The 14,175-nt window shown below is 47.6% G+C and overlaps 1 protein-coding gene across 1 annotated transcript; it reads left to right on the forward strand.

Moving 5' to 3' along the window:
• Nucleotides 1–7,969: 7,969 nt before the first annotated feature.
• On the forward strand, nt 7,970–12,008 carry FZD7 (frizzled class receptor 7). Its single transcript, XM_063099895.1, has one exon. The coding sequence runs from the start codon at nt 7,970–7,972 to the stop codon at nt 9,692–9,694; it is 1,725 nt and encodes a 574-aa protein (XP_062955965.1). The 3' UTR covers nt 9,695–12,008.
• Nucleotides 12,009–14,175: the final 2,167 nt, after the last annotated feature.

A 14,175-nucleotide genomic window follows, 5' to 3' on the forward strand; every position in this document is an offset into this window, starting at 1 on the left:
CATCAGGAACTGGGAAGAACTGGCTCCACTTCCACACAGAACACTAGAAAGGCCCTACTGTGTGCAGTCCAAGCCTGGCTACCCTCTGATAGAGCCAGAGGCTATCAGAGCTGGGCCAGATCACAAAGCCCAGCTTCCTCACTTTACATATGGAGAAACAGGTGAACTGACTTGCCAGAGACCGAGGGGTTAGTGGCTGGACGAGAACTCTTCCCATGCCTGGCTGCAGCTGAAGGCTTTCCTCTGTCTCACCCTCTGGAGAGAGAAGTGCACCACATCCACCTCAGAACAAGCTTCCGTACAATTGGGAAGACAGTTAAATGACTTCATATATTTTTCCAAGAGAGACAAACAAATACTTTCACCTTGTCTTCTCCTCAGCTTTAGTGTAATTATTTCTCATAGCCCAGGAGAAAGAGCCTTTATAGATAATTCCTACCTTGCAACACTTTTGCAATCACAGTCAACTCAATGTCAGTTGCAGCCCTAGGAAGTATATTCTCAAATTCTTTATCCAGACCATGGAGTAAGATGAGGGTGTCTGCAAGACTGAATGGACACCGCCCCTAGGCTGGTGCTCAGCCTTCTGCAGCTGTGGGCCCACCCCCCAGGAAAAAGTCAGAAGAGACCTGTGATTTCACCCTTTTCCAGGCCCTGGCACTGTGGTAGTAACAGACAAGTAGTCAGGTGGCTTCATTACCAGGGATAGTAGGATTCCAAGGGAAGGAAGAGCCAGGAAACAGCTCTTGTGACTTGGTCTTTTTGCCTTCTTTTGAAGCAGGTGTTCCTTCTCTCCTTTCTTCCTTCCTTCCTCTCTCCTTTCTTTCCTTCCTTCCTTCCTTTTTTCCTTCCGAATTTTTCCACTATGAAAGGCTTCTGCTACCCCAATTCTCCTCTGACTGCTCCTGTCACCACCATCTAATGGCTCTCTCTACCCCCCCCCCCACCACCACCTGGCTTCCGCTTGTTCCCTTCTCTTGGAATGTTCTCAGCATCTGCCAGCATATTTTACACTCAGACCCCCAAATGAAAGGGTCTGATTAGGTGGCCGTTCCGTATCCATCGGGCTCACTTGTTGGACAGAGGTCTCATGCAAGACATCTGAGGTCAGGGTTCACGGGGCATAAGTGAGGATGGCAATGTCAGTCCGAGGAAGTGAAGTGAACAGTGGGGGTAGCAGCTGTTACATTTCAGAATAGCCACTGTGACCTTGCTGAGACTCATGAACTAGGTCCCACACCCAACATCACACCATGCAAGGGGACATTTATCCAACCACCTCTCTCTCCCCCTCCCCATCTCCGCCACCCCACAAACATACACAACACACATCATACTCCCTTATGGTTCTCACTGTTTTCCATACTTCAGTTCAAAACGTAGTCAGCTAAAGTGAGGGCTTCATGTGAGACTAAAGGCATTCTACAAGGCATCCAGGACACAACGCACTGCTCTGGAATAAAAGTCTGGGTCAGCGGTTCCCAAACCTGACTAATTCAGAAGAATCACCCAGTGAGCTTTTAAAAATTAAATCCCCAAGTCCCACACTGGAGATTCTGACTCAACATGTCTGACGTGGGGCTCAGGATTCTGAAAATTTTTTTCTTCCTACTTTTTTTTTCACTCCTTAGGTAATTCTGATGACCAGCCAGATTTGGGCTCTACTGCTCTAGTTCCCAACTTCACTCTTCTAGAAGGTTCCCTGGGGGCTTTCATCACTACTGTGAATCTGGTTCCTTCGGCTTTTCTTCCTTGCTTTCTGCTGACTGTGTTGGCCTGTCAAGAGTCTCTTACGGGGAGAGCCTGTTAAACTGCCAAGTTTCCCACCTGCCCTAGTAGGCAGGAGTAGAGCCCCCACATCTCCTAACCTAGATGCCCACTAGTGCCAGTTTCGGCAATGGGAATTAAACTGTTCCTTGGAAAATTAGAAAAAATTAACAGAAACTTGAAGTGGGTTTGAAGCCTCCATCGGTCTAATGTTCAGGGGATCACCACTAATTTGGGTTTGATAGCCCAACCCTAGAAATCCTTGGGCTTTTCTAAATTTGGGGATGGATTTTGATGAGACACATAAAGGACAAAATTTACTGAAGAAATCAAGTAGCAATGCCCTATAAAGTGGAAAATGTTATACAAATCTATGTTTTAGTCTAGGTTTGGCTACTATAAAAAGGAACTTGTACCTTGAACCTCACAGGATTGTTATGAAATTAGAGATATTGTACTTAAAGCACCTGACACTATATAAACAGTAGTCATTATATTTAAAATATAACTATTTTTGATGCTCAAAATAATCTGAAGAGAAAAAAATCTATAAATCTAGTGGCGTGCTAGAGCCAGCTCTTATGGGCTTGTGGAGTTGATTATGTGCATCTTTTCCAAACTCCAAGTTCAGTGACATCATGTTGGCTTGAAGTCAGCCATGGTAGCAGTATTTGCACCATGGAAATTGGTAAACATACAGATCAGGGCCTTTTCCCTGGAGAGTCAGTTGTTAAACATTTACCAGCATACCACTGTAAAAAATTACAACTTCAGCAAAGAGCCAGAGCCACAAAACATGCGGCTAACTTCGCCTTTTATTTTATCTCTACGATTTGCATCCATATAACGAAACCAAGATTCTACCCTGATGATTTTTTACCCAAGGGTCATAAAGCATTTTGTAAATATTATCTTATTAATTCTTACAACACCCTGGGGGAGTTAGGGAGGTTAAATGACTTGCCTGAGGCAGGACAAGAAATCAGTGGTAAAAAGCAGAACTAAACCAGTATTTACTAACCACTCCTGCAACCTTTCCTACACATCAGTACAATACAAACTGGCACTGAAGACATGAGTAGCAATTACCAGTGGTTCTTTTGTCTCATAACCCAGACAGCCAAAGTCTTTTTCTACAGACGATGGTCCAAATGTTCTGTCCTTTGAGTACAGATTTTATCCCCACAATGGCCTACCATATGCACTTGGAGGTTTTTTCTAAGATTGTTGATGGTCTTTTATTAATCAATTTCTTCCACATTTTTTCCTAACACATATCCAATGATGTGTGTTTGAAAAAACAGCCAGAGTAAGACTTCTGCTCTGACTCTAACAGATGCAAGTGCCATCATAACCAGTCAACACTATTTTTATTTGTGGCCCTTTCTCTGGACTTGCCAAGGGTAGAGACCCAACCAAGTGTTGTTTTCTCTGTGGCCTCATCTTCATAATACTCTGGGAATGAATGGATGAATGAATGAATGACCCTTGCAGTAAGCAGCCTCTAAAATAGCTTCCAATGATTTGCACCCTCCAATGGGTTTTCACAGCCTAGTGTAATCCCTGTTACCCCTTGAATGTGCATAGAACTAGTGACTTGCTTCTAATGAAAAGAATATGGCAAAAGTAACACAATGTCACTCACAAGATTAGATTACAGTAAGAATGTGACTTCCATCTTGATTGCCATCTTTTGCACAATTGTGCTCTCTCTCTCACACTCTCTCTCTCTCCCTCTGAGCCCTTGCTCTGAGGTAAACAAGGTGCTATATTATGAGTGGCCCTTATGAGAAGCACTCATGGCAAGGAATTGATGTCTCTGGCCAACACCTGATGAGAACCTGAGGCCTGCCAACAGCCATGTGATTGAGTTGAAAGTGGGTCCTCCAATTGAGGCTTGAGGCAATGCAGCCCCAATCAACACCTTTGTTGATTATGGTCCTGTGAGAGACCCCAAGCCAGAGAGCCCAGCTAAGCACATCCAGATTCCTAACATACAGAAACTGAGGTACTAAATGCTTGTTGTTTTAAACTGCTAAGTTTTCAGGTGATTTGTTATGCAACAATAGATGACTATAAAACTCAATCAACAAGGGAAATGTTGGTCAAACAGATTCAGGGATTGCATCTTCCACATAAATCATCTCTACAGGATGGGACCTACACACCGAACATGATTGGAGCATGGCCCTTCTCTTCAATCTAGACATCTCTAACTTTCATAACACTTGAAAGTGTTTGAGGGATAAGGATGTTTCCACTTTTGGAATTATCCAGTACCACAAACAAAAATGAACACAAATGAGTGGCAACCTGACGAATGGAAATTCCAAGTCCTCGGTGTTATAATGTCAAAATTTCCTGGTAAAAGAGAGGCCAGAAAGGGAAGCATGTGCTAAAAGCTGCCCTTTTTGGTCTTGCATGAGTAACTCTTACAGCTGGAATTTCATTACAACAACAGGATTGTGGCACCACGAAGGTGGCCATTTTCAAATCTGGTTTAACATCAGAATGTAAATCAACTAGATAAACCTGGGACTTGGCCAAAATAAGTAGCATTTGAAAAACTGGAAGCAATGAATAGCATCACTTTTCTGTGGGACCATATGACTATGATGTGAAGAAATAAAGGCCTTTGTTATTTTAAAGGGAAGGGACAATTGGAAGTTTTGCAGCAGACAATTACAAAATTTTCCACCCATAACTCTCCAAAGAAGATACCAGACTTTGGGAGTTGGGTATGAAGGTGTTGCTTGGAAAAGAAAATTAAATTGATCGTGGACAGAATGTAAACCAATGTTACTACATTTGTCATAGAGCCTAAAACAGGCTATTCAGCCCATTACATTGTGGACTTACTTTTATTACTTACTTTTATTACTTAGCTCCTTGAAATCATAGTGTTCTATATCACGCAGGGCATGAAAAGCTACAAGCACCTCTCTCACAAACAGCAAATTCTTATTTTTCAGAATAATTTTTATTTTTTTAAAAAAATTTTCTTTAAAAACAAAACGATCTCAAAAAAAAATGTCTTTGCTTCTCTGCTTTTTGCATTTGTCTGCCTGGGACAGAGCAAGAGGACTCACATATGTGACACTTCCTATCTGGGATGGGTTTTCTGCATCTTATACATAGATCGTTTTTAAAATATTTCATTCCTCTCTTGTATGTTTTTTTTAAAGGCTTTTCCCCCCCTAAATTATTATCCCTATTACCTAACATCAGAGCTGTCTGGGGTTATAATATGAGTAGATACTCATCAACTAAACTGGTTTTAGTTGCATTTGAGACAGGATTTTATCCTGTCGGTTTTCATTTTATTTGATGACAGCGCTTGGTATGTCTCCCTCAATAAGCAAAGATGACTTAGATCAGTGGCCTGATGAATAAGCATGAAAACTTGATTTAGAAAAGCAGAATATCCTGAAGCTCACTAAGAGAAAAAAAACCCCCATCACACACAGTATAAATGAGAAAGCAAAGCAACAGAATTGTCTTTAAACATCTTTCAACAAAATACCAACACTCTTGGATGTTAGCTAATAGGAATAATAATTTAGAAAGAAAAAGGGGAGCCCTTAAAAAATACAAGAGAGAAATGAAACATTTTCAAAGCAAACATCAATAGTCCTTTATATTACTTTGAGGCAGATACCCCCAAAGAAAAAAATAATGGTTTGGGTGTGAGGGGGAAACTGATGCTTAGGAGGAAGATGATGACTCTTGTTGGGGGCCGGATGGACAGTGTGAGCAGTCTGACACCTGACCTTGGACCAAAGGATTCAGCCCTCCAGACCCATTAACAGGAATGGGAAACGACAAAGAACTGTGAAGTGGAACGAAAGATTCCCAGCAAACTTCAATGATAGAACACAAATAAAAGAAAAATAGAGGACGCAAAAGTCTCCCATGGAAGGGAACCCAATAAATTGTGTTACATTTCAGGACCAGTTTTGTCTTGCACACTGGAGGCAGCAGGGGCAGCAACTTCCGCCAACATTCAACCTGACACAGGCAGAAGGGCTCGTCCAAGAATAACGTTTTTAAAGTGTGTGTGTGTGTGTGTGTGCGTGTAGCGCGCGCGAGCGCCCAGTGTGTGTGTGTGTGTGTGTGTGTGTGTGTGTAGCGCGCGCGAGCGCCCAGTGTGTGTGTGTGTGTGTGTGTGCGCGTGCGTGTAGCGCGCGCGAGCGCCCAGTGTGTGTGCGTGTGTGTGTGTGTGTGTGTGTGTGTGTGTGTGTGTGTGTGTGTGCGTGTAGCGCGCGCGAGCGCCCAGTGCCTGCAGCAGGGCGAAGATCTGACCGAGAACAAAAGAACGCATGCCAATCAGAAAACGCTACCAAAGAACAAGGATAACCCCTCTTTGTATTTTGAAAACCCTGTAATTAGCAAATGCCATGGTTTCTAATACGCATTAAAACTTTTCTACGCAGATTCCGAATGGAGAATCAGATAATTGCTTCTGCCACGAAGATGAGATCCCGAAAGGCCGCACGCCGCACGACCAAGGCAACAGCAATCGCAGACGCACTGTAAATCGTACGGGGTTCAGAATGTTCCTGGGCACTCGGTCTCAGATTACTTTTATAACCATTCCCCTCAACGCTTGGTTTTCTTAAAGCCTCAGTAAAGCCACACTAACTCCGCCAGACTCTGGGCCGTGCGCCCGGGCAGGGTGGCTTGGGACCTCCGCTCCGGGCTCTCTCCTCCGAGGGGTCTGCGCTTCCTCCCGCCGTAAACCAGCCCCCTCCGCCAGGCTCCGACTTCTCCTCGGAGAGTACCCCTCCTCCATTTCACAACTGAGGAGAGGGCGAGAGGGAATGGTGGCCTCACGTGGTCTTTTCGGATCTGGGGAGAGAAAAGCGATCCGTAAGGTGCACCCCCTTCTCGGCCGGTGCCGAACCCCACATTTAGGATCCAGCTATGCAAAAGCCCCCAGTCAAACCCAGTGTTCTCAGCCCGGGTAGAGCTGACGTGACTCCGTGTCACGTCCCTCTCTGCGGAGGCGCTGCGCTCTTCTCAGCTTCTCCCAGCGAGAGCTTTTTGTGAATGCGCCCGTCTGCTCAGGAATGTGTGTTTTAGTGTACCCGGAAGAGGAACAAATCTTTCAAGCAAATTCCGTCCCTGGTGCGTTTTCCCCCTGAGCGAATACAGGGTAAAAGTTTTTCCGAACTTTTCCTTCCCAGTCCCCCGCGCCTCCCCTCAGGAATCCGCCCAGAGCGCTGCAGACACCGCCTCCTGCGTCCCCTCGCCCGCCCCTTCCGACTTCCATCCAATCGGGAGGCGGCTAAAGAGAAAACAAAAGCCGCTATTGGGCCGCCCGGGGACGCAGGGACCCGCCTCCAGAGTGGTTTGTGAATGGGGGGAGGGGAGGGGGCGGGGCGGCCCGGAACCCTGCGAGCCGGACGCTTCTTCTGCAGACCAGCGCGGCTTCGAGGCGTTACTCCGCGCTCCCTCCGGGCGGGCGGCGGCGGCAGGCGCCGGGACGCGCGGGACTGAAGAGGCCGGGTCTAGGCCGCGGGCACAGGGGCCTCGCAGCTTCAGACACAGCGTAACTGGATTTCCAAAAAGCCCTCGTCTAGTGCTTGGCTCCAAGGCGCCGATCGGACTGAGAGCGCGACGCAGCCGTTTGGCTGAAACTTGGGGCCGAGCTTTTGGGGTTGAAGAAGGAGCGGGGTGTGGAGGAGGAGGCGAAGAAGGAGGCGACGGCGAGCGGAGCCTCGAGGCGAGGAGGCGGAGCAGCACCGCCGAGGCCGCGGCCCGGACGAGCAGGCGGCGGCGCAGGGTTCTCGCCTGGCGGGGGACAGACTTGGCGTGGGGGGCGTGCGCGTGACTGTGCGCTGGGGGTCGAGAGACTTCGGCAAACTTTGAAGGGTAACCGGAGACGCTTGTTGCTCCTCGCCGCAGAGAAAGCCGCACCGTTACGTCTCGGCTGGGAGGGCAAGACGACCCTCCTCGGCGCCCCCGGCCTCGGCGGAAGAGTTTGGGCCCCCGGCGGCCGCGCCAGTGCGGCGCGGAGGCGCCCCCGCGGCGCAGGCACCCCAGCGGCAGCGCCCTCGGCTCCGCGCCGCCCACGGCCCGGCCCCGGCGCCGGGAGGACTCTCATGCGCCCGGCGCGGCGGCGCCTCCCGGCATCCAAGCCTCTCCCAGCCTCCTCGTCGCACTCCTCCGGCTGAGAGTGCCGCTGCACCCGCGGCCGGCGATGCGGAGCCCCGGCGCGGCCGCGTCGCGCTCGCCCCTGGGCCTGTGCGCCCTGGTGCTGGTTGTGCTGGGCGCGCTGCCCGCGGGCGCCGGTGCGCAGCCTTACCACGGCGAGAAGGGCATCTCGGTGCCGGACCACGGCTTCTGCCAGCCCATCTCCATCCCGCTGTGCACCGACATCGCCTACAACCAGACCATCCTGCCCAACCTGCTGGGCCACACGAACCAAGAGGACGCGGGCCTCGAGGTGCATCAGTTCTACCCGCTGGTGAAGGTGCAATGTTCTCCCGAGCTGCGCTTCTTCCTGTGCTCCATGTACGCGCCCGTATGCACCGTGCTTGATCAGGCCATCCCGCCGTGCCGCTCCTTGTGCGAGCGCGCCCGCCAGGGCTGCGAGGCGCTCATGAACAAGTTCGGCTTCCAGTGGCCGGAGCGGCTGCGCTGCGAGAACTTCCCGGTGCACGGCGCCGGCGAGATCTGCGTGGGCCAGAACACGTCGGACGGCTCCGGAGGCCCAGGCGGCGGCCCCACCGCCTACCCTACCGCGCCCTACCTGCCGGACCTGCCCTTCACCGCGCTGCCCCCGGGGGCCGCAGATGGCAGAGGCCGCTCCGCCTTCCCCTTCTCGTGCCCCCGCCAGCTCAAGGTGCCTCCCTACCTGGGCTACCGCTTCCTGGGTGAGCGCGACTGCGGCGCCCCGTGCGAGCCGGGCCGTGCCAACGGCCTCATGTACTTTAAGGAGGAGGAGAGGCGCTTCGCCCGCCTCTGGGTGGGCGTGTGGTCGGTGCTGTGCTGCGCCTCGACGCTCTTCACGGTGCTCACCTACCTAGTGGACATGCGGCGTTTCAGCTACCCAGAGCGGCCCATCATCTTCCTGTCGGGCTGCTACTTCATGGTGGCCGTGGCGCACGTGGCCGGCTTCCTGCTGGAGGACCGCGCCGTGTGCGTGGAGCGTTTCTCGGACGACGGCTACCGCACGGTGGCGCAGGGCACCAAGAAGGAGGGCTGCACCATCCTCTTCATGGTGCTCTACTTCTTCGGCATGGCCAGCTCCATCTGGTGGGTCATTCTGTCACTCACTTGGTTCCTGGCGGCCGGCATGAAATGGGGCCACGAGGCCATCGAGGCCAACTCGCAGTACTTCCACCTGGCCGCGTGGGCCGTGCCCGCCGTCAAGACCATCACCATCCTGGCCATGGGCCAGGTGGACGGGGACCTGCTCAGCGGGGTGTGCTACGTGGGCCTGTCGAGCGTGGACGCGCTGCGGGGCTTCGTGCTGGCGCCCCTGTTCGTCTACCTCTTCATCGGCACATCCTTCTTGCTGGCCGGCTTCGTGTCGCTCTTCCGCATCCGCACCATCATGAAGCACGACGGCACCAAGACCGAGAAGCTGGAGAAGCTCATGGTGCGCATCGGCGTCTTCAGCGTGCTCTACACGGTGCCGGCCACCATCGTGCTGGCCTGCTACTTCTATGAGCAGGCCTTCCGCGAGCACTGGGAACGCACCTGGCTCCTGCAGACGTGCAAGAGCTACGCGGTCCCCTGCCCGCCCGGCCACTTCCCGCCCATGAGCCCCGACTTCACCGTCTTCATGATCAAGTACCTGATGACCATGATCGTGGGCATCACCACCGGCTTCTGGATTTGGTCGGGCAAGACCCTGCAGTCGTGGCGCCGCTTCTACCACAGACTCAGCCACAGCAGCAAGGGGGAGACTGCGGTATGAGCCCCGGCCCCTCCCCCATCCTTCCTCCCCCTACTCGCTTGCAGGGGGAGAGGCGCGATAAAGAACGACTGGGTGGGGGCTTGTTTCTGTAACCTCCTCTCTCTCCACTGAGAAGTGACTTGAAAGTGAGAAATTATTTGCAGTTTTGGGGTGAGAGATGGTTTGGAAAGGAGGCCTGGGTGGAAAGGCGGTTTGGGTGAAAAGACTTCTGGCAAAGACTTGCAGGATGATGATGATGATGATGATGTTAATCGTGAAAGGTACGGGCTGGCTTGGTCGCATCAGCGAGAAGATGAGATCAGCAGAGACTGCTGCGAGATCTTCCCGGCTCCGGGGCTGAAGTGGGGCTGTGAGCGATGCCCTTGCTGCAAGGCTAGTGGCCTGTCCTCACTCCTGTGAGGCCTGCCTGGGGAAAGGTACAGCTCTGTCTGCGGCGGCCGCTTTGTTGGGAAGAGGGAGGACCTCCTGCGGTGTCCTTGTCAAGTGGTGGTCAAGCCATAATCTCTTTTCACTGGGGCCAAACTGGAGCCCAGATGGGTTAATTTCCAGGGTCAGACATTACAGTCTCTCCTCCCCTGCCCCCTCCGCCTGTTTTCCTCTCCTACTCCTTTCATGTCTTGTAAAATAGCATTTGGAAGTCTTGGGAGGCCTGCCTGCTAGAATCCTAATGTGAGGATGCAGAAGAAAGGACGAAAACATTTCTAGATGAGTCCAAGGAGATGAGTACTAGGTATTTCTGTTACTTTTTCATTTTCTGGGGAAGGCAGAAAGCAGAAAGAAGGGTGTTTTATTTGGTTTAATACCCTGAAAAGAAGTGATGACTTGTTGCTTTTCAAAACAGGAATGCATTTTCCCCCTTGTCTTTGTTGTAAGGGACAAAAGAGGAAACAAAAGTGTCTCCCTGTGGAAAGGCATAACTGTGAAGACAGCAACTTTTATAGGCAAAGCAGCGCAAATCTGAGGTTTCCCTTTGGATGTTAATTTGGTTGAGATAAACATTCCTTTTTAAGGAAAAGTGAACAGCAGTGTGCTTCCATACCCCATTCTGACTTGGCTAAAGGAAAAGCAAAGGATTTTGTTTTTTGTTTTAAATACATTTAATTCAGAACACATGATCCAAAAGGCTCTGTTAAAATATTCAGGAAATCTCTCCCTTCATTTTTTTTTTCTTGCTATAAGCCTAGGTTTTCTTTATATTTTTTCTCTAACTTGGATCCTTTAAGATAAAAGGAAAAGCATAATGCCTTCAGCCTCATAATAAAGAAAAGTTGAATTTTTTAAAAAGTAAAGAACCATTTTATTTTGTTTCCTTGGTTCCATAAATCTATTTATAAAACGTCATGTGTATGCTGACCGACCCTGTCTCTCTGGTTTGCTGGTGAGGTGATCTGCAGAAATGATAGTGAACGAAGAGGAAAGTTCGAACCATGGGCCCCATTTTTAAAGAAAGTCATTAAGAGAAGGTAAACTTCAAAGTGATTCTGGAGTTCTTTGAAATGTGCTGGAAGACTTAAATTTATTAATCTTAAATCATGTACTTTTTTTCTGTAATAGAACTCTGATTCTTTTGCATAATGGTGTAAAGCTAAGCAGAGAATCATGAGAGCTAACCTTCACTCCACCTTCGACACTACCCTCCAATCTTACAACACTATCCTGTTTCTCAGAACAGTTTTTAAATACCAGTCATAGAGGGCACTGTCAGGAGCACAAGTTACTTTATATATGTAATGTTAAGTTGAATGGAGCTGCTTTTTACATTCAAGTTAAAATTGATCTTGTGTTTCTTAAATCTTCAAAATTGTCTCATCTGTCAGATTTTTAAAACTCCCACTACACAGGTTTTGGCATCTTTTGTGCTGTATCTCTTAAGTGCATGTGAAATTTGTAAAATAGAGACAAGTGCAGTATGTATATTTTGTAAATCTCCCATTTTTGTAAGAAAATATATATTGTATTTATACATTTTTACTTTGGATTTTTGTTTTGTTTTGCCTTTAAAGGTATATACAATGAAGCCCCACTTTATCACATGTACAGATCACAAATAAATTTTTTAAAAATAAGTAGTGAACATTTATTTAGTTTACTATTCCTGTAATATTAAGCCAAAACAGAACTTTGTGTTATGGAAAGAAGGTATAGAGAAGAAGACACTGTTGGGTGTGTTTCCCATGGAAGAGGATGGTATACACTATTGAGGTCTTTTTCCCCCTGCCTTTTAAAATACATAGTATAATGAATGCCTTGCCTGTCCTTTAATTTTTTTCTGTTGTCACTGCTCCCTGCCTCCCTCCACACCACCCCACCACACACACCCCTAAGCCTTTTCATATCCTGCTTTGGATGACTTATTGAAGGTACAGAATAAACATCTCTTTTAGAGAAGTACTGATCCGTGTTTTTACTACCCTTAGGGGTTGAAGTTCATATTTCAAAGAGGACTAGAAGATATTTTTAGTATTTTCTGCTTTTCTGGTGATGTTTTCCTTGGGAAGAATTTAGTGAGTTTTTCCTTTTGCCTTTTTTTTTTTTTTTAACCGATTGGTGTTTTTGTTTTCTAATACACCTTATTTAAATTAATCCAATACTTAAATGCTTCGGGTTCAGGTGGTAGGGAAAGTCCGCAGATGCTTCTCTTGCTTATGGAGGAGTTCTCAGCTGAAGGCTTCGCTCTACCTTCTAGGTAAACTGAAGCAGAAGTTAGGCAGCTCCCTGAGTAGCAGTGACTCAGCAGCTCCAGCAGGAATAGACTCCACACCTGACCCTGGGGTGGCCTCAAGCCACTGAAGCTATTCTTTCCTCTTGTAGAAGAGGCTAACTTTGGAATCAGATTAGACAGGGAAGCCTTCGCTGTCCAGGCACTTTGATATCTAAACAGTCCCTCAGGGAAATGATGAGGGCGTTTTAATACTTCCAATTTCTGTCTCACTAGAATTGTTTTTCACTTGCCTCGCCTTTAATTCAGGTGCCTGTTTCCTGGCTTTTTATAATACACTCACTTAATTCTCTAGCACCCGTGGAGACCCAACGGCAGACTGGGTGCTCCTGTTTGTCTTGCCCTGCTTCGGCTCAAAGTTTCTGTAGTTCTAAAGCACAACAGAAACTGTTCTGTTTTTGTTTTAATTAACAGGCTCACACACATGGCTGGTGTGTTTTACAAACACATGGAATGAAAATCAGTGACAGACAGTTCTCAACAGGAGGAGGAAGCTACATGTATACACTCTGTGCAAAGCAGCTTTTCTTTATGGTCCTCCCGGGTTTTGGACATCACGATGGGTGTGAGGTCATCTTCACCTGTGAAGATTTTGGCATCAAGGAGGAAAAAAATTGCGATTTCAAGTCTCTTAAGGCGTATACAGTTTTTGCTCATAAAATGACACCTTGTAGGTTAAAGCATGCTTCTCTTAACACCATACTAATACCGCCTGTTAAGAGTGTTTGCTTTTAGAGTAGGTGGAAGGCTCACAATGGTTTTTTTTTTTTCTTGCAAATTAACTGCTGTAGGCACTTAGACCCTTCAACCAGGAGATCTGTGTGGCTGCCCCTATAAATGTGTCCCCTTCCTCTCACCAGGGCTGCCTTGTCTTTCAGGGCTCTCAAAGATTGTCTTTAGTGAGGGAACAAAGACAGTATGTGAATAAATTGCTACCTGCTTTTTTGTAGGCAAAGATAAAAGTGTTCAGCTTAATACCTTTCACACTGTGGTGTGTTCTTATGCAGTCAAGTCCTTACCTAAGAATTTTAGAAGCTCGGGGATTTTTCTTAAGGAGGCGCATTTTAGCAGAAAATATGCGAGGGAGAGTGTTTGTGAAAGGGCATATGTAGAGTTTAAGAAAAACATTGTCAGGAGTTTGGTGTTAATCCCCAGATAAAGAGCAGAAACACTTGTGAACATTTTCTGCAGTTTATGAAACAAAACTAGTCTACACAACAACCCCATGCAACACTCAATCATATTTAATTAGGTATGTGAGAAATCGTGGCAAGAAAAAAAAATGTCCTGTGGATAACATCTTACCATTAAAAAAGAAAATAGAATGTTTAATGTGATTGAAATAAAATAGTGATATTAGAAATTCTCTGGTTAGAAAATAGTAGTATATGTTAGTATAACAGCTGTAGGTTTGAGCCCTGTAATTATACTGGGAAAATCTCTTCTAACTCTCCCATCTTTAATTTCACTGAAAAGGCAGGTGGCTATTTATAGATGGTATATTTTTATATATGCATATGTGGATGGTGAATAACAGTCTACAGGGCTCCAGGAAATCCTAGAAGGGACCAAAACCACTCCAATGTGGACTTAAATAAGCGATTCATAGATCTGTTCTATTTTTTTCTTAGTTCCCCCTTATGGCATTAAACTGATTTTATGAAACTTGATTCTTCAACTCTTACTTCCCATTTTGTGACATTTCTTACATTTGAATCTGTATTCCTCACGTTTCATACAAAAATGAAATAAAATAGTTAAA

This window comes from Cynocephalus volans, chromosome 1 (assembly GCF_027409185.1).
Source record: "Cynocephalus volans isolate mCynVol1 chromosome 1, mCynVol1.pri, whole genome shotgun sequence".
NCBI classification, from domain to species: domain Eukaryota; kingdom Metazoa; phylum Chordata; class Mammalia; order Dermoptera; family Cynocephalidae; genus Cynocephalus; species Cynocephalus volans.